The sequence below is a fragment of the Mesoplodon densirostris genome, chromosome 16 (genome assembly GCF_025265405.1).
Source record: "Mesoplodon densirostris isolate mMesDen1 chromosome 16, mMesDen1 primary haplotype, whole genome shotgun sequence".
NCBI lineage: Eukaryota > Metazoa > Chordata > Mammalia > Artiodactyla > Ziphiidae > Mesoplodon > Mesoplodon densirostris.
The window spans coordinates 70,669,191-70,689,254 of record NC_082676.1 but is presented as its reverse complement, the minus strand read 5'-3'; the positions used below and the strand labels follow the sequence as shown (position 1 = coordinate 70,689,254).

The 20,064-nt window shown below is 45.1% G+C and overlaps 1 protein-coding gene across 4 annotated transcripts in view; it reads right to left on the bottom strand.

The window, feature by feature from the left end:
* The window catches only part of KIZ (kizuna centrosomal protein), a 113,591-nt gene that overhangs the window by 10,465 nt on the left and 83,062 nt on the right, over positions 1-20,064 (bottom strand). For all 4 annotated transcript variants that reach the window (XM_060120287.1, XM_060120289.1, XM_060120288.1 and 1 more), the window contains 4 exons: positions 18,925-19,090; positions 17,997-18,062; positions 6,664-6,768; positions 2,830-2,926 (listed from right to left, as the gene is read on the bottom strand). In XM_060120287.1, the coding sequence (XP_059976270.1) occupies positions 2,830-2,926; positions 6,664-6,768; positions 17,997-18,062; positions 18,925-19,090 (434 nt within the window). The remainder of the gene's footprint in view (positions 1-2,829; positions 2,927-6,663; positions 6,769-17,996; positions 18,063-18,924; positions 19,091-20,064) is intronic.

Below are 20,064 nucleotides of genomic sequence, written 5' to 3'. Positions count from 1 at the left end.
GAATCTTTAATAATAAACTGTTGCCGATCTGCCTACTTGCCCGTGGTTTATAATACAATAAACATCGGATGCTATTACGGCTCATGCACTGAAGCCGCTGCTCTGGAAAACGGAATATGAAAGCACGGGGATCCCACCACCATCACAATGAAATGAGCATGGATAAATGTGCTAAGAGTATCTCTTTGCATCTTTTATAGCTTGTGTGTATTAATCTGTAACGCTTATTAAGAAAGTCATTGCTATGCAAAGCAGCACCCAATCCCTTTCTCTGGCTTTTCAACAGAGTGCACTGTTTAGCCAATAGGACGGACCCTCTGGTCCTCATTCTGCATTCATCACAGGCAACATTTGCACAATGTATCTCTCAAAGGCGGCTGAAAGGAAGGCCTTAATACTCATGTAAACAACTGCAAACCAATTACTTAATGAATCAGGCCCACACATAATGAGGTGCAGACAAAGAGCTATAAATGCATTTTTGCGCCCAAGCCCCTGCTTTAAAGTAAAATCCCTCAGCTGTAGTTTGGGCTTAACTAGCACATCATAATTATTGTCTCTAGGACATCAGAGGAAGCCATTTTTTTTTTTTTTTAAGGTCCAGCAGGGTCTTTTTCTTTCTTTTTTTTTTTTTTTTGAGGTTGCTCATCAGCTCACTGACAAAATAGAGCAAAGAAGAATTTTTAAAAGTGCTACAGCAGCACTGCACTGTTACGTTTATTCTCAAGTACTGGGTTTCGAGACCACTTGTAAAAGCAATAAAGCACGAGGAGTGACTGCAGTAAGTGGGATCCTTAAATGTAAGCCTCTAAGAAATTTCAGTGAATCCAGGCACAAACAGCGAGCCCGGGGCTCTCAAAAGCCTAAGGCGGCGTATGAACACCAAACCCAGCACAAGAACCAACCGTGGCAAACAGCGCGCCAAACCCACACACTCCATGCCCAGAATTTTCATCTCTGGATTATTATCAACTGTCGAGAACCAAGGGTCCCTTGAAGGCCTCTTTTTTTTTTTTTTTTTCCGGAAAGGGGATGATGTGATTACTTATAATTTAGGAAATTAATTTCATGCAGAAGCAACAGTAACAACAAAAGGCTCCTGCCTAAAACTGAAAGGGAGGGCTTCCCTGGTGGCGCAGTGGTTGAGAGTCCGCCTGCCGATGCAGGGGACACGGGTTCGTGCCCCGATCCGGGAAGATCCCACATGCTGCGGAGCGGCTGGGCCCGTGAGCCATGGCTGCTGGGCCTGCGCGTCCGGAGCCTGTGCTCCGCAACGGGAGAGGCCACAACGGTGAGAGGCCCGCGGAGCGCAAAAAAAAAAAAAAAAACAAAAAAAAAAACTGAAAGGGAAATGAGTTTGATTTTGTAATGAAATATAGATGCAAGATGTGAAATGTCAAATGATCAGACTGAGAAAATATTCTACAGAATCCGACTGCTTTCTAAATGTGTTTAAACATTACTCCAAGAATATATATACACACACACACATATATATATAAATAAAAGTTTAAGAAGAATTGGTTTTTTTAGTGCCTCTAAAATATAAAGAAAATAAACACTTCTAACAATCTTGAAAACCTAAAGGGAAGTATTATTAAGCCAAATGGTGACATTAAACCCTAAAAGCTACCTGTAGAATTTATTATCTTTTAAAATTTATTTCAGGAGACCTAGAACTTAAATTTATAATATAATCATAAAAATATAATACTTTAACACTCTTCCTGTCCCATAATTCATTATCTCTCACTTCCTTCAAAAACAGAGATGAAAGATATTAAAGGTAATAATTTCTAAAGATTAAAAGAGTGATTCCCTAAAATTGAACACACCAGGTTTCTAAAAGTAAGAACTTAATATCAGAAAACCAATCTCATTTAAATATACCCCAGGTCCTAAAAATACTGTAGTGTTTTTCAAAATAGAAATGAAAATGAGATTTTTTTTCACTGTAAAAATACCACATTTCTGAACAAATAATTTTATCTTACAGGACATTACAAACGTAAAGTTCCTGTTTTAAAATTTCATCAGAGCGAGCAGTTATTTCGAATGTAATGCAATCATCCACAGGACATCTTTTGAGGGGAAATGTTATTACAAAAGGCAAACTTGTGTTGTTTTAAATGCTATTTAGCCCAAAGCGGAAAGGTAGGTATGTATCAGACAACTGCTTCTACTCCCATCCACAAATTCTTCCTAAGTGACTCAATGCCGTTGCACGATTAGTATTTCATGTTGATGACTAATCTAGCACACGACTCACTTATCACCGCTCCAAAAACTTACAAGGAGTGCTACAGTTTAACAAACGTGAAAAGATAAATTTTCACATTTGAAAATAAGCAAGAAGGTATCAGAGAGGGAAAGAATAGTCCAGCCCAAATACTTGGTAAAAAAGAGGAATACAAAAACAAATATCCAGCAATTGCTTGTATATATCTCCGCGGTCTCAGAAAGAAGAAACAGGCCACTTTATTTCTTTTAAGGCCTGGCTCTTTCTCTCTGCCCTCTCCGACACCCTCCATTGTGTGGTTTCTAAGCAGCCCTACTGCGAGCAGCTGTAGACGCTAATTTGTGGTTCACTGAGGTGTCAATTGAGTCTTAAACCAAGGAAACAACAGCTGCAAAACAATACTTGGCTCTGGTGCAAATATTTTCAAAGGTAGACTAAAGTTTCCACTGTCATTTCAGATAAACAAAAACCCAAACCATAACCTTCCATCAAGTCACAGAGCAAAATCATCTGCAGCCAGAGTTTAATGCCCCGAGGAGTGACATTTCCCGTCTTGCTGCCGCTATTCAGAAAGGCTTGCGGGACTTTACCTTGACAAAGGACTGCCTTCGCTAGACGAAAAACTCGCTTCTGAAGAGATCTTGTGAGTTGTCTTTGTCTTGAATGTACCGCTGCCAATATTCAAACCTGTGACAAGCACAAGCGTGGAGAGTGAGCGTGGCCATCGCAGTGAATGCAGAAGCGGCCTCACGATAACTTGTAAAACAAACATCAACAGAGGAAGAGCTGTGCACAGAAAGCGAGGGGCTTCTGAGGCAGGGAATGACACGGAAAGGAAGGGGGTGGCTTCCCGTGATAGTTACACAGAGTACGTAAAAAGTAAAATCATTCAAAGGGCACCATTTTATTTTTTATTTTTTATTTATTTTTTTTTCGGTATGTGGGCCTCTCACTGCTGTGGCCTCTCCCGTTGCGGAGCACAGGCTCCGGATGCGCAGGCCCAGCGGCCATGGCTCACGGGCCCAGCCGCTCCGCGGCATATGGGATCCTCCCAGACCGGGGCACGAACCCGTATCCCCTGCATCGGCAGGCGGACTCTTAACCACTGCGCCACCAGGGAGGCCCAAAGGGCACCATTTTAAAGGCCATGATTCATATGTGAGAACATGGGTCTCCACCGTGGCACTAAGCTCTGGATAATTCGAGTTGTTATAACATGGGAGCAGCGCTGGCTCACCGAGCTAACAGGAACTCGGAACCAGTCTCAGAAGCAACTGGTACCTCTGGATGACACTGCTGCCCACCCGCCTTTAATCCCCTCTGCCAAATCCTCTCTTTTTCCCTCTCGCGGAGGAGAATGAACATCCACTGAAAACCATCGAGGCTACTCGTTAACTAGACTGAAAAGGGTGATGGGGAAGATGCACAGTCCACCCCCTTTCCCTGGAGCCTGGGGAACCAGACCACCCCACAGTGCTCCCAGCTTGCAGGGCGATCCCTGACCTCTGCCTCCTGGGCGTCCTCACCTTGGACATTTCCGCTACAAGTCTGATTCTTAACTGGCAGTCAAACAAGATTGCGGATAGAGGGTGCATAAGCATCGCCTCGAAAGGCACCTGCTGCATTCCTAACCTGTAACCTGCGTGCCTGCTCGTAACCTCTGAAGCAAAGTGGTTCTCTTAACAATGTGTCCATGTTCGGCCCCTAGAGGGTCTGCACCCGCTTAACAGGACCAGGTCTTTTCAGACATGAAAACAAAGTGGCTTCCTTAGAGACAGGTGTGGAGACAGAGATCTGGCGCCTGACACAGATGAGCCACGTGCCTCCTCATCTATGGTTACATCTGGGGTGGCTCTGCGTTCAGTGTGTGACGTTCCACACTGGGCATGTGGCTCTCCCACCCACCGCCTGCTTCTCTTGGGAGCTCAGAAAAGTCCCTAGGGTCAGGGTGAGGGCGAGAATGAAAATGTGATGCGTGACCAAATGCACAATAAACTCCAGAGCCAGCATCTACCTCCAATGCCATCCAGCACTACCAGGAGCAGCTCGAGGATCCCAATGTCTTACAAAGCACACGGTATGATTTTGAGTGTGGAGGAAGGCAACCGAATCGAGGGGTGCTTGGCTGTACAACCCGTGTTGTGTGGATCACGTCATATGAACAAACTCGTATGCTAATCATTAGCATATTAATAGTACTATAATTTTTGATACACATCCAGGGGACTACAACTTATGTCAAATTTACTCATTGTTTGAGCCTGTCCTATTAGCCATCCAAAATATACTTACCAAAATCACAGCTGTAGAGTCACCTTCCAAACCATGTATGCCTGCTAATGGGTTGTAATGCTCCAAAAGAGGCATTACTCTCTTGGGTAATTTGTACAATGAGGGGGTTGGATAAATACTTTCTGAGATCCCTCTGGATTCTGGTTCTGTGATTCAAATGTGAAGATAGTGATGAAAAGCAAACAGTGGATAGGGCTTCCCTGGTGGCGCAGTGGTTAAGAATCCGCCTGCCAATGCAGGGTACACAGGTTCGAGCCCTGGTCTGGGAAGATCCCACATGCCGCGGAGCAACTAAGCCCGTGCACCACAACTACTGAGCCTGTGCTCTAGAGCCCGCGAGCTACAACTACTGAAGCCCGTGTGCCTAGAGCCTGTGCTCCGCAACAAGAGAAGCCACCGCGATGAGAAGCCCACGCACCGCAACGAAGAATGGCCCCCACTTGCTGCAACTAGAGAAAGCCCGCGTGCAGCAATAAAGACCCAACGCAGCCAAAAATAAATATATCAAAAATAAATTAAAAACAAAAAAACAGTGAAGGGCTCACAAGAGCTGTACCTTTCTAGAGTGATGCAGACCTCCATCGGGGCAGAGGCCTGTTTATACCTCAACAAACGACAATGTCTCATGTTTGCTGAGTTCAAATCACCACCACCACCAACATGGCCAGCCCTCCCCAGGGGCTTTTCTCTACCAGGCACTGTGCTGGGCATTTAACCTGCACTGGCTCACTGAATCCTCACAACAACCAAAACAAATTTTGCAGTAACTAATTCTAACACTAATATTACCTAGGAAATAGCTCTCCAAAGACAGACAGCTAAGTCTGATGTACCATAAATATCTCCCTCAAAAAAATGTCTGTCTGATGAAGACATCTTTGAGACAACTGAGAAATCTGAATATGGACTGGGAATTATGTGATATTAAGAAATCATTCTGATAGGTGAAATCATTCTGATAGGTGAAATTCATTCTGATAGGAGAAATTCATTCAGATAGGTGAAATCCCAGCATGGTGGTTTATATAAAAATTAGAGCAGGGACTTCCCTGGTGGCGAAGTGGTTAAGAATCCTCCTGCCAACACAGGGGACACGGGTTCAAGCCCTGGTCCGGGAAGATCCCACATGCCGCAGAGCAACTAAGTCCGTGCGCCACAACTACTGAGCCTGCGAGCCAAAACTACTGAAGCCCACGCTCCTAGAGCCCGTGTTCCACAACAAAGAGAAGCCACTGCGATGAGAAGCCCGCACATTGCAATGAAGAGTAGCCCCCGCTCGCCGCAACTAGAGAAAGTCCGCGTGCAGCAACAAAGACCCAACACAGCCAAAAATAAATTAATTAATCAATAATAATAAAAAAAAATTAGAGGGAGTTGCCTGACAGTCCAGTGGTTAGGACCCGGTGCTTTCACTGCCATGGGCCTGGGTTTGATCCCTGTTCGGGGAACTAAGATCCTGCAAGCTACGCAGCACAGCACCCCCACCCAAAAAAAGCAAGTCGTTAAAGTATACTTCCTTCTGTTATTAATCCATTTACTTTCACAAAGGGAGTTGAGGTGACTTATACCAAAAAAAAAAAAAAAAAGAAAAAAGTGTAATAAAGTAAAAACCACTGAAAAATAATAAAAATACAATAATAACGTATAAGAAAACTAAGAAGATTACAATTAAAACAAAAATCCTAAATTGAAGGAACTACATTTAAGCTTAAAATTGAGCTCTTACTGGGATTTACAGTCTTTTCATTTGAAGAACCCCAAATCTCCCATCATTCAGGCAAGGGAGGTAGCCCAGATGACACTCCCCACTGCTGATTAACAAACTGGGAAGAGGTGGGAAGGGAAAGAATTTGGGGTGTCTGTGGTGCTTAGCGACAAGGTACCATTGTGACACATCAGGCAGAACCCAAGGGCCTTTAAGGCCATCGCCAGCACACATCCTGGAGGGAAGCTTCTTCCAAACTCCTGTTCATTAAGGACTCGAAAAGTACTGGCTCCTTCTGAGATGGTGACAACTCGTTACAAAGCAAACTCCAGAAACCTCTGACAGCAGCGCATCATAACACTTCCCTGCACACAGCCCTGGCCGTAGCCCTGGGTCTCCCAGATTATGGCTTGTCCGCCCTGCTTACCTGACAGCTGTGATGCAGAGGCCTCGGCCTTCTGGAATCCGTCTTCAGCTTGGTGTGCACTGTCCTGAAGGGTAGACTGTTTCAGCATCTGGTAGGCTTTCGTTTCTATATATGAGAAAAAGTCCCAGGTAACAAGATACCCACAGGAAAAAGAATGAAGTTGGGCCCTTACCTTACATCATACACAAGAATAACTCAGAAAGGATTAAAGACTTAAATATAAGACCTAAAACTATTAAGTTTCTAGCAGAAAACGCAGGAGAAAAGCTTTAGGATATCAGATTTGGCAGTGATTTCTTGGATACAACACCAAAAGCACACTCAACAAAATAAAGACAAACAGGACTACAGCAAACTTAAACAGTTTTACATGTCAAAGGAAACAATCGACAGAGCCCTCAGCCCTGCTCTAAGTTAAAGTGGGGAAGACTGTTGGGAAGAATACTAAATAAGGGTCCCGTGAAGGACCTGAGTGACACAAGCTTCCCCATTACCTCAGGTCTCAAGGACTCCTGGGCAAAGCGGAGGATGCAGAGTTAGAGTTTCAGCAGAGACACAGCAAAACAGCACCCATGGCCACACTCTCAACATGGCCACTAACTAAAGGATTCCCATGTCAGCTCCAGGGGCTGGCCATCGGCTGCATTCCTGGGTTTGCTGGTTCAGTTTAAGAACTGAACTACAAGGCCCGTTATTACTGGTTAAAGCTACCATCATGCTGAAGGAGAAAAATATAACTTACCCTGCCCTACTGAGAATCAGTCAAGATAAAAAATAAGTATTTAAAATGAGCATCATATTTTTGAGTAGTAAATGCTATGTAATTAAAATATGCACACATCAGGGACTCTTAACTCTGAAAATAATAAATCCTAAGGCAACATTTTTTAACGTTGCTGGATTGTGAAATCAGTGTCCATTGGAACTAGCATCGATAGTTTGAAAACTTTCATAAAGAAAACACCAGATGCAGTCAATGCACGAGGGGAAAGTACTGTTTTGTGCAACATCTGTGTGTGTGGGGAGAAGTGGCCTGGGATAGAAAGTGTTTCTTGCTGTAGGTTAGTCCCACTGTCCCAGGGTGGCTCCGAAAGGAGTGCATCATAACACTCACCGATTAATCCTAACAACCTGTCACCTCAGATTCACTGTCAGGTAATCTGTTGAGGGGGTAAGGTATTAATAAAATCAAAGGTGGAGTGTCTGAATTCTAAATAGGTAAAGAATCACTGTAAAACATGAAAATGCTGTTTTGTTTTCATTTTAGAAAGATCAGCCAAAAAGATTTTCAGCTTTTAGGATACAAGTCCAGATTTTAATGACCATGTGCTATTTCTGCATTCAGTGAAACTTATTTGGTCAAGGAAAAGACGGCAAAAGATAGAAAGAAATTTTTTAAAGAGAAATGAAGGAAGGAAGCGGGGAAAGAGGGGAGAGAAAGAGAAAGGAGAGCAGCTTCTTGATGAACAAAGGCTCCTGGTGGCTGGAAGCTGGAGCTGGGCTCTGCTGTCTACCGTCTGAAGGGAAATCATTTGACTCCAGTAAGCCAGCTCTCAGGCTTCTCAGAAACCAGGAAAACATGTGCTATTTATTTTCAGGAGAGGATTTTTGTGCAAAATATCTATCAGGTGATTTCAGATTGGGGGTGGGGGATTAAGTATTCTGTCCAAATACAAGACGGAATGTATCTCATCTCCGGTGTGAGCCTGGAAGGGAGGACCGGGCAGCTAGTCACCCCAGCCCAGGGGCCATCCTAGTGCTCAGAAATCAGCTCCACATGTCTCCCATACTGGGGCCTGCCCGTCCTTCTCGAAGGACTCGGACTCTCTCACTGGGCTGCCCGTCCAGGCTGCCTCAGTCTGCTTTCAACGGTACAACAGTTTGGAGGGAGAAAGCTCATCTCTCCCGCCCACGCAGCCAGACCCCACCCCCTTCCCACGCCCGGCTCCTCACGGGCGCTTGATCCTTAAACCTCCTGTGCTCCTTCTCCAAGCACAGTCACTGGCGGCCGTCCTGACAGTTTTTATGTGGGATGTGGCGGCCCTGACCCGAGTAATCAAGGGTTGGCACGATCCAGCTGAGGACCGCCGGGCACATGGCCCTCCCCCACCTCCAGTGCATGCTTCTTCTAATGGATTCAGGGCAGAGTGAGGTTTACAAGGTGAACGGATTACGTGCACTCCCTTGGAGGAATAAACACTAACTGAGGCAGGACCAGCGACCCCAAAGCAGCCGGAGGGGTTGGAGCAGACGCTCAGGACTGGAGTCGTTCTCCCACGGCACCTGATACCCTTATGCACTGTTACTTTAGCAGAAGAGCTGCACAAAACAGCAGACGAAGAACTGAGAGATGACCCAGAAAGGAAAAACAAAATCAAGGTTTGGTTAAAAAAAGGATCAGGAGGGCTTCCCTGGTGGCGCAGTGGTTGAGAGTCCGCCTGCCGATGCAGGGGATACGGGTTCGTGCCCCGGTCTGGGAAGATCCCACATGCCGCGGAGAGGCTGGGCCCGTGAGCCATGGCCGCTGGGCCTGTGCGTCCGGAGCCTGTGCTCCGCAATGGGGGAGGCCACAACAGTGAGAGGCCCGCGTACAGCAAAAAAAAAAAAAAAAAAAAAAAAGGATCAGGAGAGGTTACAGGCTACACAGCCTGTGTAGAAACAAGGGAAGAGGGGTTCAAGTACACAGATTCTGCAGCAGAGAGGAAAGGGCAGGACTGTCAGTGCAGACACTCTCTGGGGCCCGGCAGGACCACACATGTGACTCTGGCCAGATGGGAGCGGTGGGAGGGGCAGGCTCCGCAGGCCGGCGGGAGAGCTCACGCCCTGTCCGGAGGGGACAGCTGTTCTGTGGCCACAGCCGACTGCTGCCAGCCGGGAAAGTGGGCCTAGTCTTGCCAGACTTCTGGCTTTAAAAAAAATTAAAACACTGCACAGGCCACACAGAACATACTTGCAACCTTGAAACTAGACAGCGGTGAGCAATTTTTTCTGTGTTCACTGAATGTGGCACAAGAACACTCAAGAGAAAAACTTCAGCCAAGGGATACAAGCTAGACGTTAAGGATAGCCTTCTCTGCTAAAAGAGCTGACACAGCCCGGGACATAGGATCAAGGAGACTGCAACAGCTGTCTGGAGATTGCTAGGACGCTGTCTGTATCAAACGGACCAGATTCCAGGATTTTTGGAAGCAAGAGTATACTTTTTGCTCAAACAATTCAGACATTCTCCTGGAACAGCCTAGAAGACTTGGCCAGGACACCAACGGCATAAAGCAAAGCCACAGAGTTGAAGTCTGTGGCACTTCAGGCCCAGGCTTTCCTGGAAGGAAGAAGGACAGTGAGGAATCAAGTGGCTGAAAGCCGCACGGTGCAGCCCTGCAAATTCAGCTGTTAAATGAATGAGTGAACAGACAGAGGAGCGAAAGGAACAAAGCTGGAGGTTCCAGTTGGCCTGCTGTAAACAAGGTCGGGACGAGGGTCGTATCTCAATATTTCCAAGGTGAAAAGACCTGAGTCTTAACAGCAGGGACACCGTAAGTCTGCAAATTCGAGGACTGGGTGGCCCCTTAAGGCTTCACTTTGTAGCCTGCGACTCAGAACTCCAGAGAAATCAAACCCTCAGAAAAAAACTGAGTAGTGCCAACAATGAGATAAAACAAGCATTTCTAAGAATACAATGACTTTCAACTAGATGCTCTGGCACACACAGAAGTAGTGTACACGCAGGCGCAAGCTTCCAGCTCTGGGCTGCTCAGTCAGGCTTCCATTACACACTCAAAGCTGCGTCAAGACTGAGTTTCAAAAGTAGAAACTATTGCGGCTGAAAATACAAAATAAGGCAAGGGGTCCAGGGGTGAAAATCTACCCTTAGCTATCAATTCCAGACCGACGACACAACGAGAGAAATATATTTTTCCTTACTCTGTTACACAAGCTGGCTGAACCCCATCACCTATCTTCCTGCCAAGTGGTGACGGATCACCGAGATTGTTTTTTTCTTTTTGATACGCATTTTGTCTAGAAAATGGGAACAGAGAAAGAAAATGAAAATGTGCTGAATAAAGGGAGGCAGGAGAGGGATGATGCTGAGGAGAGAAAGGAAAAGCCTCAACTTCTTATCTTTCATTCTCTTTTATATGCAAATGTACACCTGCTAAAATACTTCTAAATCTACCAAATAAAAAGAAAAAGAAAATATCTGGCGAACAAGTGCTTTTAACAACCCATTACAAGAGCCAGATAAACACGTGGTTCCCCAGCCTCTGAGGGGTGTCTCCGTCTCCAAGGCAGAGGCTCGGCCTGGCTGGCCTGGCTTTCGCAGAAATCCCTGGTGAAGAAAAGAAGAGAGGGAGTAACAAAAGGAGATGCAAACAATGCCATACTACAGCTAGAAAAGCAACCCTGAACCGACAAAGAACTGGGCATCTCTGAGTCAGGAAGGATAACTGATTCCTGTAGGAAGCTTGTAGAAATTCTAAACTTAAATTCGAAAAATAGTTTCTGCCCACGAGTTTCCCAGGGCTAATGCTTTTCATGTATTTCTGCACCCATGCCACTTTTTCATTCACACTGCATTAGATGTGCTGCTGGTGGAGCAAACCCAGTTGTCTTTGCAAAATAAAACAAAAATTGTGGGATGTAACTCTAAAATTAATTCTAAAGGTAAATACTATTACTTAAAACCCGGAAATCACTTGTCTAGCAATCTACTCAAATTAAAACAAGAAACTATTAGGCTAAGGGTGCTTTCACAATTCTGAAAATACAGAAAACTCATCTATGCTTAGGAATTAAAAAAAAAAAAAGCCACACGGGACTTCCCTGGTGGCGCAGTGGTTAAGAATCCACCTGCCAATGCAGGGGACACGGGTTCGATCCCTGATCTGGGAAGATCCCACATGCTGCAGAGCAACTAAGCCCGTGCGCCACAGCTACTGAGCCCGCGAGCCACAACTACTGAAGCCCACGCGCCTAGAGCCCGTGTTCCACAACACGAGAAGCCACCGCAATGAGAAGCCTGCGCACTGCAACTAGAGAAAGCCCGCGCACAGCAACAAAGATCCGATGCAGCCAAAAATAAATAAATTACAAAAAAAAAAAAGAGCCACACGTCTAGGTGAACGTGAGAGGCACACAGGTTGACTCCATAACCAGAATTACTTTTCATATCTAGACTTTCCACGGTAACCACCACTCTACCAGCAATCCTGGGCCTGGGAGCCTCTTGTCCAGGTTTCCTCTGTCCTCACACAGGGAGGGCAGATGCACGGAGAAGGGAAAAGCTCCCCGTTCAGATGAGCTGCCTGGAGATGCTTCAGGAAGTAGGTGTTTCCATCACATTCTGAATTTCTATGGGGCGATTCAACAATTACACCTGAAAATAAGTGCCAGGCTTGTAACTGACCTTTAATGAACGTTCAAAAACTGAACTGAAACAGTTTTGCTGATACTACTTCACATGAAAATTCGTAACCATGTAACACTGCTCAGCCATGGGAGGTGAATTTTCAACTCTCAAGGTCATGGAATCTTTAACTTTTGAGTAATTTTGATCAGGAAGCTGTATCTTAATGGCATAGTTAAATAGTCTTTAAAAGCAACTTTCTAGCAATTTGTACTCAATGATTTATAAAATGAGAAGATTTGGAAATAAAGACAGTAATATTCTCATCATCATCATCATCATCATCTATAGTAGGGCCAGGAACAACCACTGTACACAATGAACCAGAAGCTGGCAGTGTGAAATATGAAGAAATCCCTCCCCACCCCCTGTACCGGGTTGACTAGTGTTTCCCCCAAATTCATGACCATCCAGAACCTCAGCATGTGACCTCATCTGTAAACAGGATCTTTGCAGATGTAATTAGCTAAGGATCTCAAGATGAACTCATCCTGGATTTACACTGGGCTCTAAATCCAACGACTGCTGTCCTGCTGGGAAGAGGACACAGAGACAAAGGTGGCGGCGACTGGAGTCACGCTGCCACAAACCAGGAGCCACCAGAGGCTGCCACAGGCCAGGAAGGATGCTCCTGGGAGCCTTCAGAGGGCCCTGTTGCCACTTGGACTTTGGACTTCTAGCACCCACAACTGTGAGAGAAAACATTTCTGTGCTTCTAGGCTCGTGGCACTTTGCCACAGCAGCCCTAGGGAAATCACACCCTCCCTGACCCCTGATTATACTGAAATATCTAAAGCCCAACCTCTCCCCTCTCTCCACTCAAGTCTCTTGCATAAAATAAGGGTGTTTCACACTATGACCTATAAGGGCTCTTTCGGCTTTGAGATCCCCCGCTCCATGGTTCTCAAACCTGGGGAGTCACCTGGTGTGTTACACAAGACTGATGCCTGGGGCTCAGGCCTGGAGGTTCTGGGGCACCCAGTCCAGGGTGTGGCTGGGGTGTGGGTCTGTTTTAAAGCTCCACATGGGATGCTGCTGTGCAACCACTGAGGAGAATTTCTCAGGCACTTCTGAGTTCATTTCCTTGAAAGCACCCAATCAAGAGCTCTTCAGAAAGGTGCCTTCCATTCTTCCATGACCACGTTAAACAGGCACCACCAGCCTGCAACGTCCTGAGTGAGAAGTTCTCTGCTGTCATGAGCAGCTGGACCCCTGCCACAGAGACGGGGCCAGGGCCAACCCAGTAGCACACGGTGCTTCCCTGGGCTCCCTTCCCCAGGCACAGCAGGTAAGGCATCCTGACCTGACTGTGCATTCCCATGACAGAACTGGTGAGGCGCAGTCTCAGGAAAGCCTCAGGAGTAGAAGTACTTTGCCACTGGACTCCGCAGTCCTCAGTTGTCACTGCAGTTTTCTCTCCCAGGATAAATCTAGCCACTGGTGACAACGCGGCCATCATGTATTTCCAGCCTTTTCCCAATCTGATGCAAAACTCAAGCCATGATGTTTGGGGAAGCCCTGCCCACAGCCCCAGGAGCACCCTGCAAATCTGGGCTGACCTCCCACAGAGCTTCTAAATGGACGTACCTCAGTCTGACCTGGAATATTTCAGCTTGCCAAAGAATATCAGTGAGAAATGGCACAGTCAGGCAACCACTTTCAACACAGCTTGACCAAGAGAATTGGTGTCAAAAGAATGAGAGGCTGAATGGACATTCTTAGAGGCTTAATCCTCTTGAGATAAAAGCTGAGAGCCCTTTTCACATGGAGCTTAAGGAGATGAGTTTTGCCAGGATGGGCACGTGGGTGGGAAAGTACCGGTGGAGTGACTGATGGAAAGAGATGGTGTTCTGGCCTAAATCAACAAGCGCTTAAGGAAACTCCTTAGTACTTTCATTTTTATTCATTCGTTTGATGAAATGAGTGCCCATTGTGTGCCAGATACTGTGTCGGGGCTGGGTTTTTATGACATTTAGCATAAGCTGCATCATTTACTAAAATTAAAACTCACCAAGTCCTCAAAGGTAAATTTAGTATAAATACCAATAAAATTACCAATGTGGGAAATTTTACTTTGGGGGTATAAGTAGTTCAGAGGGAGACTTTCTCTCATAATCTAGACAAGCATGGCTTCAATTCTGGCCTAAGTGCTCCAGGGAAACACTGACCTGACTGTGCTGTACCCACTCATGGTCTCAGGCTCGCCTAGGGGTACAGACTCACTCCGCTTTACAAGGGCCACCCCAGGACAGTTCACACTCAGAAATCCTCAAGAGCTGCCCACCTCTCCAGGCTTTGCTCATCATCACTCTCAAAATCGTCCTTGCAGGGCTCATCTTTTGTTAAGATACAAACCGATGTTTAACTGGTCCAGACGCCCTGATGCAGGCGCCTCTCTTATAAATCAAAAGAGGCTGCGTGGTGGGATGCAAGGACTTCAGGGCTTAATTCCTGAAATTTGAGTGTGATTCAAGATCTGACACACTGGCTATATGGCCCTGAACAGGGCTCTCAATCTTTCCAAGTATGCCGGACCATCTGTAGAACGATTTGCTTACCTGCAGGGCTCCTGAGACGATGGAGGCTTAGGAGGGCAGGGACCTGGTCTTTGGCTGTCCCTGGTATTCCCTGGACTCAGCCCAAGGAAAGGTGTAACATATATGCAAATTATATATTATTCTTAAATAAAGAAAACCACACACTCATAGATAATCACATTAATCTTTGATTTCGACCTGGATTCTTTAGTGTGAACAACCAGACTAAAGGAAGAGGTAGCCTGTGTTTGTTAACAAGCAGATCACAGGCTGTGGTTGTGTGCGTGGGTGTGTGTGCAGGAGGGTGTGTACATAGGTCTCCGCACAGATGACAGCAACTAGTGTGAAACTCACATTCCCCATGACAGTGACTAACAAGGCCGATGCCTTCAGAGTGACAGCAAACTCTTTTAAGTGGTGGGGATACGCAATAAGAAGGGAAATGAATGAGAACGTCAGCTCATTTGATCCCTTCACTACGGAATGAGAATCACAGGCTTAGCATTAGAAGCAATGTCAGTGCTCCCAGAAGCAAGAACCCTTCCACGGAGCCCCTCTAGAGAGCAGGTTCCTGCCACGGTTCAAGCCCTGGCACAGAAGCTCATGCATGGAAGACACCCGACTAAAAAAGCTAGAGAGTTCTGCCGTTACTGAGTGTGGATTCCTTCACTGCAACACTCACTAACAGGGCCCCCGAGCTACACTCTATGACTATGTTCGGTAAATCTGGCAGCCCCGCAAATATTTAAGGATAGCTTTTGTGCCCTTCTCAGGTTAAACTTTCCCAGGACCCTCATCATTCTGAAAACGGTGTAACTTCAGAGCTTCTGCCCAGTTTCCTGTGCCGGACCCTGATTTCCCCGTGGCCTCTCCCTACCATATCCCTTGGGAGATGGCTATAAAGCAGAATCACACAGAAGCAAACACACTGAGGATGAGCACTTCTGAACTGTCCAAAGTCACTACTGTAACCTGCTGGCAGGAAGCAGCTTTAACAAGTCACTTTCAATCCTGACATCACCAGGGTTTAGTTACACTAAAGTAGCCCAGGTCAGGGGCTCAGACGGGTGAAGAAACAGAGCAGGAAGTAAAGAGCTGACAACGGCTGATGCCAAAGCCCAGGATCCACCACCACGTCTCCTCAACTCCCAGTGGGCAGCCTCGCAAATGTTCCTTCTCTTTGAAATATTCCAGAAGGACTGTGGCCCATACAGACAGGAGAGCCTCAACAGAACTATTACAAAGGAGGAGGTGGCCTCTATTATCTTAAATCAAACGAGACATCTGCCTTACTTCACCAAAGGTCAAATCTCCAAATAATCATGGCAAAAGACACAAACATTTAGTAAAGAGATGAAGGTCAAGAACTTGGAGATCAAAGCAGCTGCAACGACAGACGCAGAGACCATGGAATATGCAAAGCAGAGGTGCACAAGCAGGAACTTGCAGGGACGTGCCGAGGAGGAGGGGTGTGGTGGCAGGGCGCAGAACGGCAAGGCTCCCACTAAGAAAATGCTTCGGAAAGCTTTTTTCACATCCCCCAGGTTATTTTATATGCCTACTTCTTTGGCCTATAACAGGCACAAAGCATTTTTTTAACTGCGAACTACTGATGGATCAGTGACAATTTCTTTAAAAAAACCTTCATGGCAAATAGTCCGTATTACTTCTAGGTACATCACACCTCTTCCCACGTGAAGAAAAGAAAGACTTGAAACCCTGGCACTTGACTATCTCCTCTCTTATGAAGAAATTCTGAGATATACAGAGAACAGACTGGAGATGACTGGTGGAGGGGTAGGGGGTGAGTGATACAGGTGACGGGGGTCAAAGGGTACAAACTTCCGGTTATAAAATCAGTAAGTCCTGGGGATGGAATGTACAGCACTGTGACTACAGTTAACACTGTGGTACCGCATATCTGAATGTTGCTGAGAGCGTAAACCTTAAAAGTTCTCATTACAAGAAAAACAATTGTAACTACATGTGGTGACGGAGATTAACGAGGCTGACTGCTCTGATCATCTTGCAACGTCTACAAACAGTGAACCATTACCTTGTGCACCTGACACGGATGTAATGTTACATGTCAATAGTACCTCAGTGAAAAAGTCCCACGGGAAGACTACATCTGTATTAATTTGGGGACAGTCACTGACTCATACTGAACAGATGAGGAAGAACAGGCAACGAGGTCACTTCCTGGTTCCTCCCCAACAAGCCCTTAGGATTCCAACTGAAACAAATTCAGAGGTCATTAGAGATCCTGCACTCAAAGGTAGATGCAAAAGGAAAGCATTCAAATGGCTTCTTGGATATCTGCAGTTTGGGATCATCTACACTTCTATTAACTCTACTAATAAAAAAATAAATCGGGAATTCTATCAGAGTTTTCTCAAAATGAAGAATAAAAATGCAATAAACGTATCACCAGGGAAAATGTTTAAAAGAAAAGAAAACCTCTGTATTTTGGAGTGAAATATTATCTGATGCAGAATATATACAATAATTGCTCTACTATAAACTCCTTTTTCAAAATCAGAGTTCATTCTAGATACATGGGTTTAAAATTAATCATCAGGCCATGAATCATATTGCCATAAAAGAAACCATTCTCTTCTGCTTATAAACAACAAAACTAACACATATGCAGATGCATGCCTCAGTACCTCGGTACAATGGTGTATTTACTTGCATAAATATTTAAAGTCAGACCTTTGAATTTACAATGAAGTAGCACACCACTTTACAAAATAAGGTACTAGTAAATTTAGATGTACGACAAATAAGAACTCTGTTCAGAATACTAATTGCTGCTGTTGATATTCTAAAACTAAAATAAGTAATGACATTTAGACTTCACCTAAGCAAACCTAACATATGTGCAGAAATCTTAACAGGTCTTAATGAAACTTTACTGCTAACATTTTTAAATGATCAGATGGGCTTTGTAACTGAGGCACAAGCAAGCTTCTTGTCCAGCACTGTTTTTTTTTCCTGCTCTTATTACAGTATAATGATACATTCAATTATTACAGGAAAGAAAAGAGGGAAATCAGAAACATCTGTAGTTGGCCATATAATGACTGGTGTTCCCCATGGGGACTGACCTTTTCACACAGACCCAGGTGCTGAAAGGCTCATGGGGGGGGGTGGGACACTCACACGTGTAAACATGCAACAATTTTGAAGGACTCAGCAGACAGGGTTATTTTCTACCTTCCTTTATGTTAACCTAAGCTCACACCTCATGCTCTCAGGATTGATCCCTTGCTACAGCACGTGGTAGTGGAATGCACTTGCTCTTGCGTGGAGTCCACAACCACCAACCTGAAATGTTCTGGTTACATAAGAAAGTTGAATCTGAGGCCCTCAGGCAGCCACGACCTTACCTGTGACTGGCATCCTCGCTGCCACGCTTTCTTCTGCGCTCTCGTCTCCGCAGCCACTGGAAACTTCTAAAAATCGAACACATGAGGATAAAAATGTATTTCAAGGTTATATGGATGGAATAGGCCTTTGTCTGTTTGGTTTTTTTAACTGCCATTCCTTTTATTTGCATTGTCTCCCCATCTTTTTTTGGTTAGTTTATCTCATCTGAAATGCACTGTTACTAAAAGAAAACCTATTCGAAAGCTAAGGTATCTCTATGCTGCTTTCATGCAAAATAATTTAGCCTTACATCTACCAGACTTGTGTGGGGCTTAACACAAGTGGGCCTCAGGTCCTGTGCACATTATCAACTTCTGACCATATCCTGAGCAACTCACAGCTGTCTTGGAAATGCCATTATAGCGGTTTACTGGCACGTCTTAACAGTAACACTAAAATAATCACAATTTCTAGATACTAAAAATTGCTTATTAAATTTTGGGATCATAAATTCATTGATTCTTAATCATCTGTTTAGACTTTTATAAGGTTCTATTATAATTAAAAAGAATGTTTAATAATTTTGAGTACATTCTATTAGGTGATATCAAAACCTTCAGTTCTTTATGGTATCATTTTAATGGAATCACCTTCATCTTTGTGGGATGATCAAAAAGTATATACTGTCAATTGTTAATTTTGTTAAGATTTCATAACTTACAAAAACATAGTTTATTGGAAATTCAGCAGAACTGCAGACCTACGATTAGATTTCCCATTCTTGAAACACCTATTTCCGGAAGGTGGTATAAAACAAGTAACATGTCACGCATATTGAATCACAGGTATGCCTTAGAAGCTTTATTTTATGGGCACACCTTGAAAAAGAGGGTGTCACATTGATTCTGAACGCAGTTTCGCTGTGGACAGACCCTTAACAATAGCTACCTTGTTCCCTTGTAGGAACACTGCTGAGCCACAGAGCAGGCTTTCCGTTCTTCATTCCACTGCTGTCATTCAGAGTGGATGGCAAGCTGCAAGATGATTCACTGCTGTGAACAGCCGACCTATCCTTATGCTCTCCTGTGAGGCCTTTTTTCAATAATGCTGTTGCCTACGGTGTATAAAAGAAAGCACAAAGAAATGAAAACAAGTCGTGGTCACATTCCCCTTGGTCTCAAAGACCCAGCCTTCAAATGTTCTTTTAGGTTAAGCTTTACTTAGGATTTAATTTGTCTCCTGACATTTAACTGAAATTAAAATGTCTTCAGGATAAAATAACACCTGATTATTTTCCAGCGTAATTTAATTCTTTACAACGACTTACACTCACAAGAAGACATTTTTTGAGGACTGAATCTTATGTAATGCAATGTTTTTCTACTTGGGAAGTATGTATATGAGACGTGACCACCTCTGTTAACCTGGGTGGTTTATCCAAGATCTACTCTTTCATTGCACGAATCCTGTTTTTCAGGCACGTGAGGACAGAGGTGGTTTGGACTAAGAAGGAGATCTGGAAAAATGTGACCTTATGGTATCCCCATTCTTCAAGAAATGACCCCTGAACTTCCCCTCAATGGGAAGATTGTGGAAAAACTTCGGGGCGGAGGAGGATACACTAAAGCAAAAAGCGAGCCGACCTTACTGGAAATCATAACCTTCAATGAAGGATAAAGACACTCTGCACTTTGCCACTAAGCCTGCCGGGGAGCTTGGGGAAACCCAGCTGCCACAGGCCTACCTGCTTTCACAGGGCACTGAAGTGTCGACATCGCCCGAAGTGTCCTGGGCAGGGAGGTGGACAGGGATTTTACCACAGCCAACGTGAGAGGCAGAGAAGAAGGGGCACTGAATAGGACAGGTTAATACTCATGCCAGCGCATTTCCAGGTCAGCGCTCCTCCCCCGAGAAATAAACGTATACCGGTGACCAGAGCTGAACAGCCATCAGTGCTGCTGTCCCGTTGCCAGAGCACAAGCCTCTCTCTCCCCCTACTCGGAAGTGGAGGCCTGCCCCAGCGGCGCGAGAGGAACGCTAGGTGGTGGCACCGACCTCCCCCCGGCACCTGATGACAGCAGGTAAACA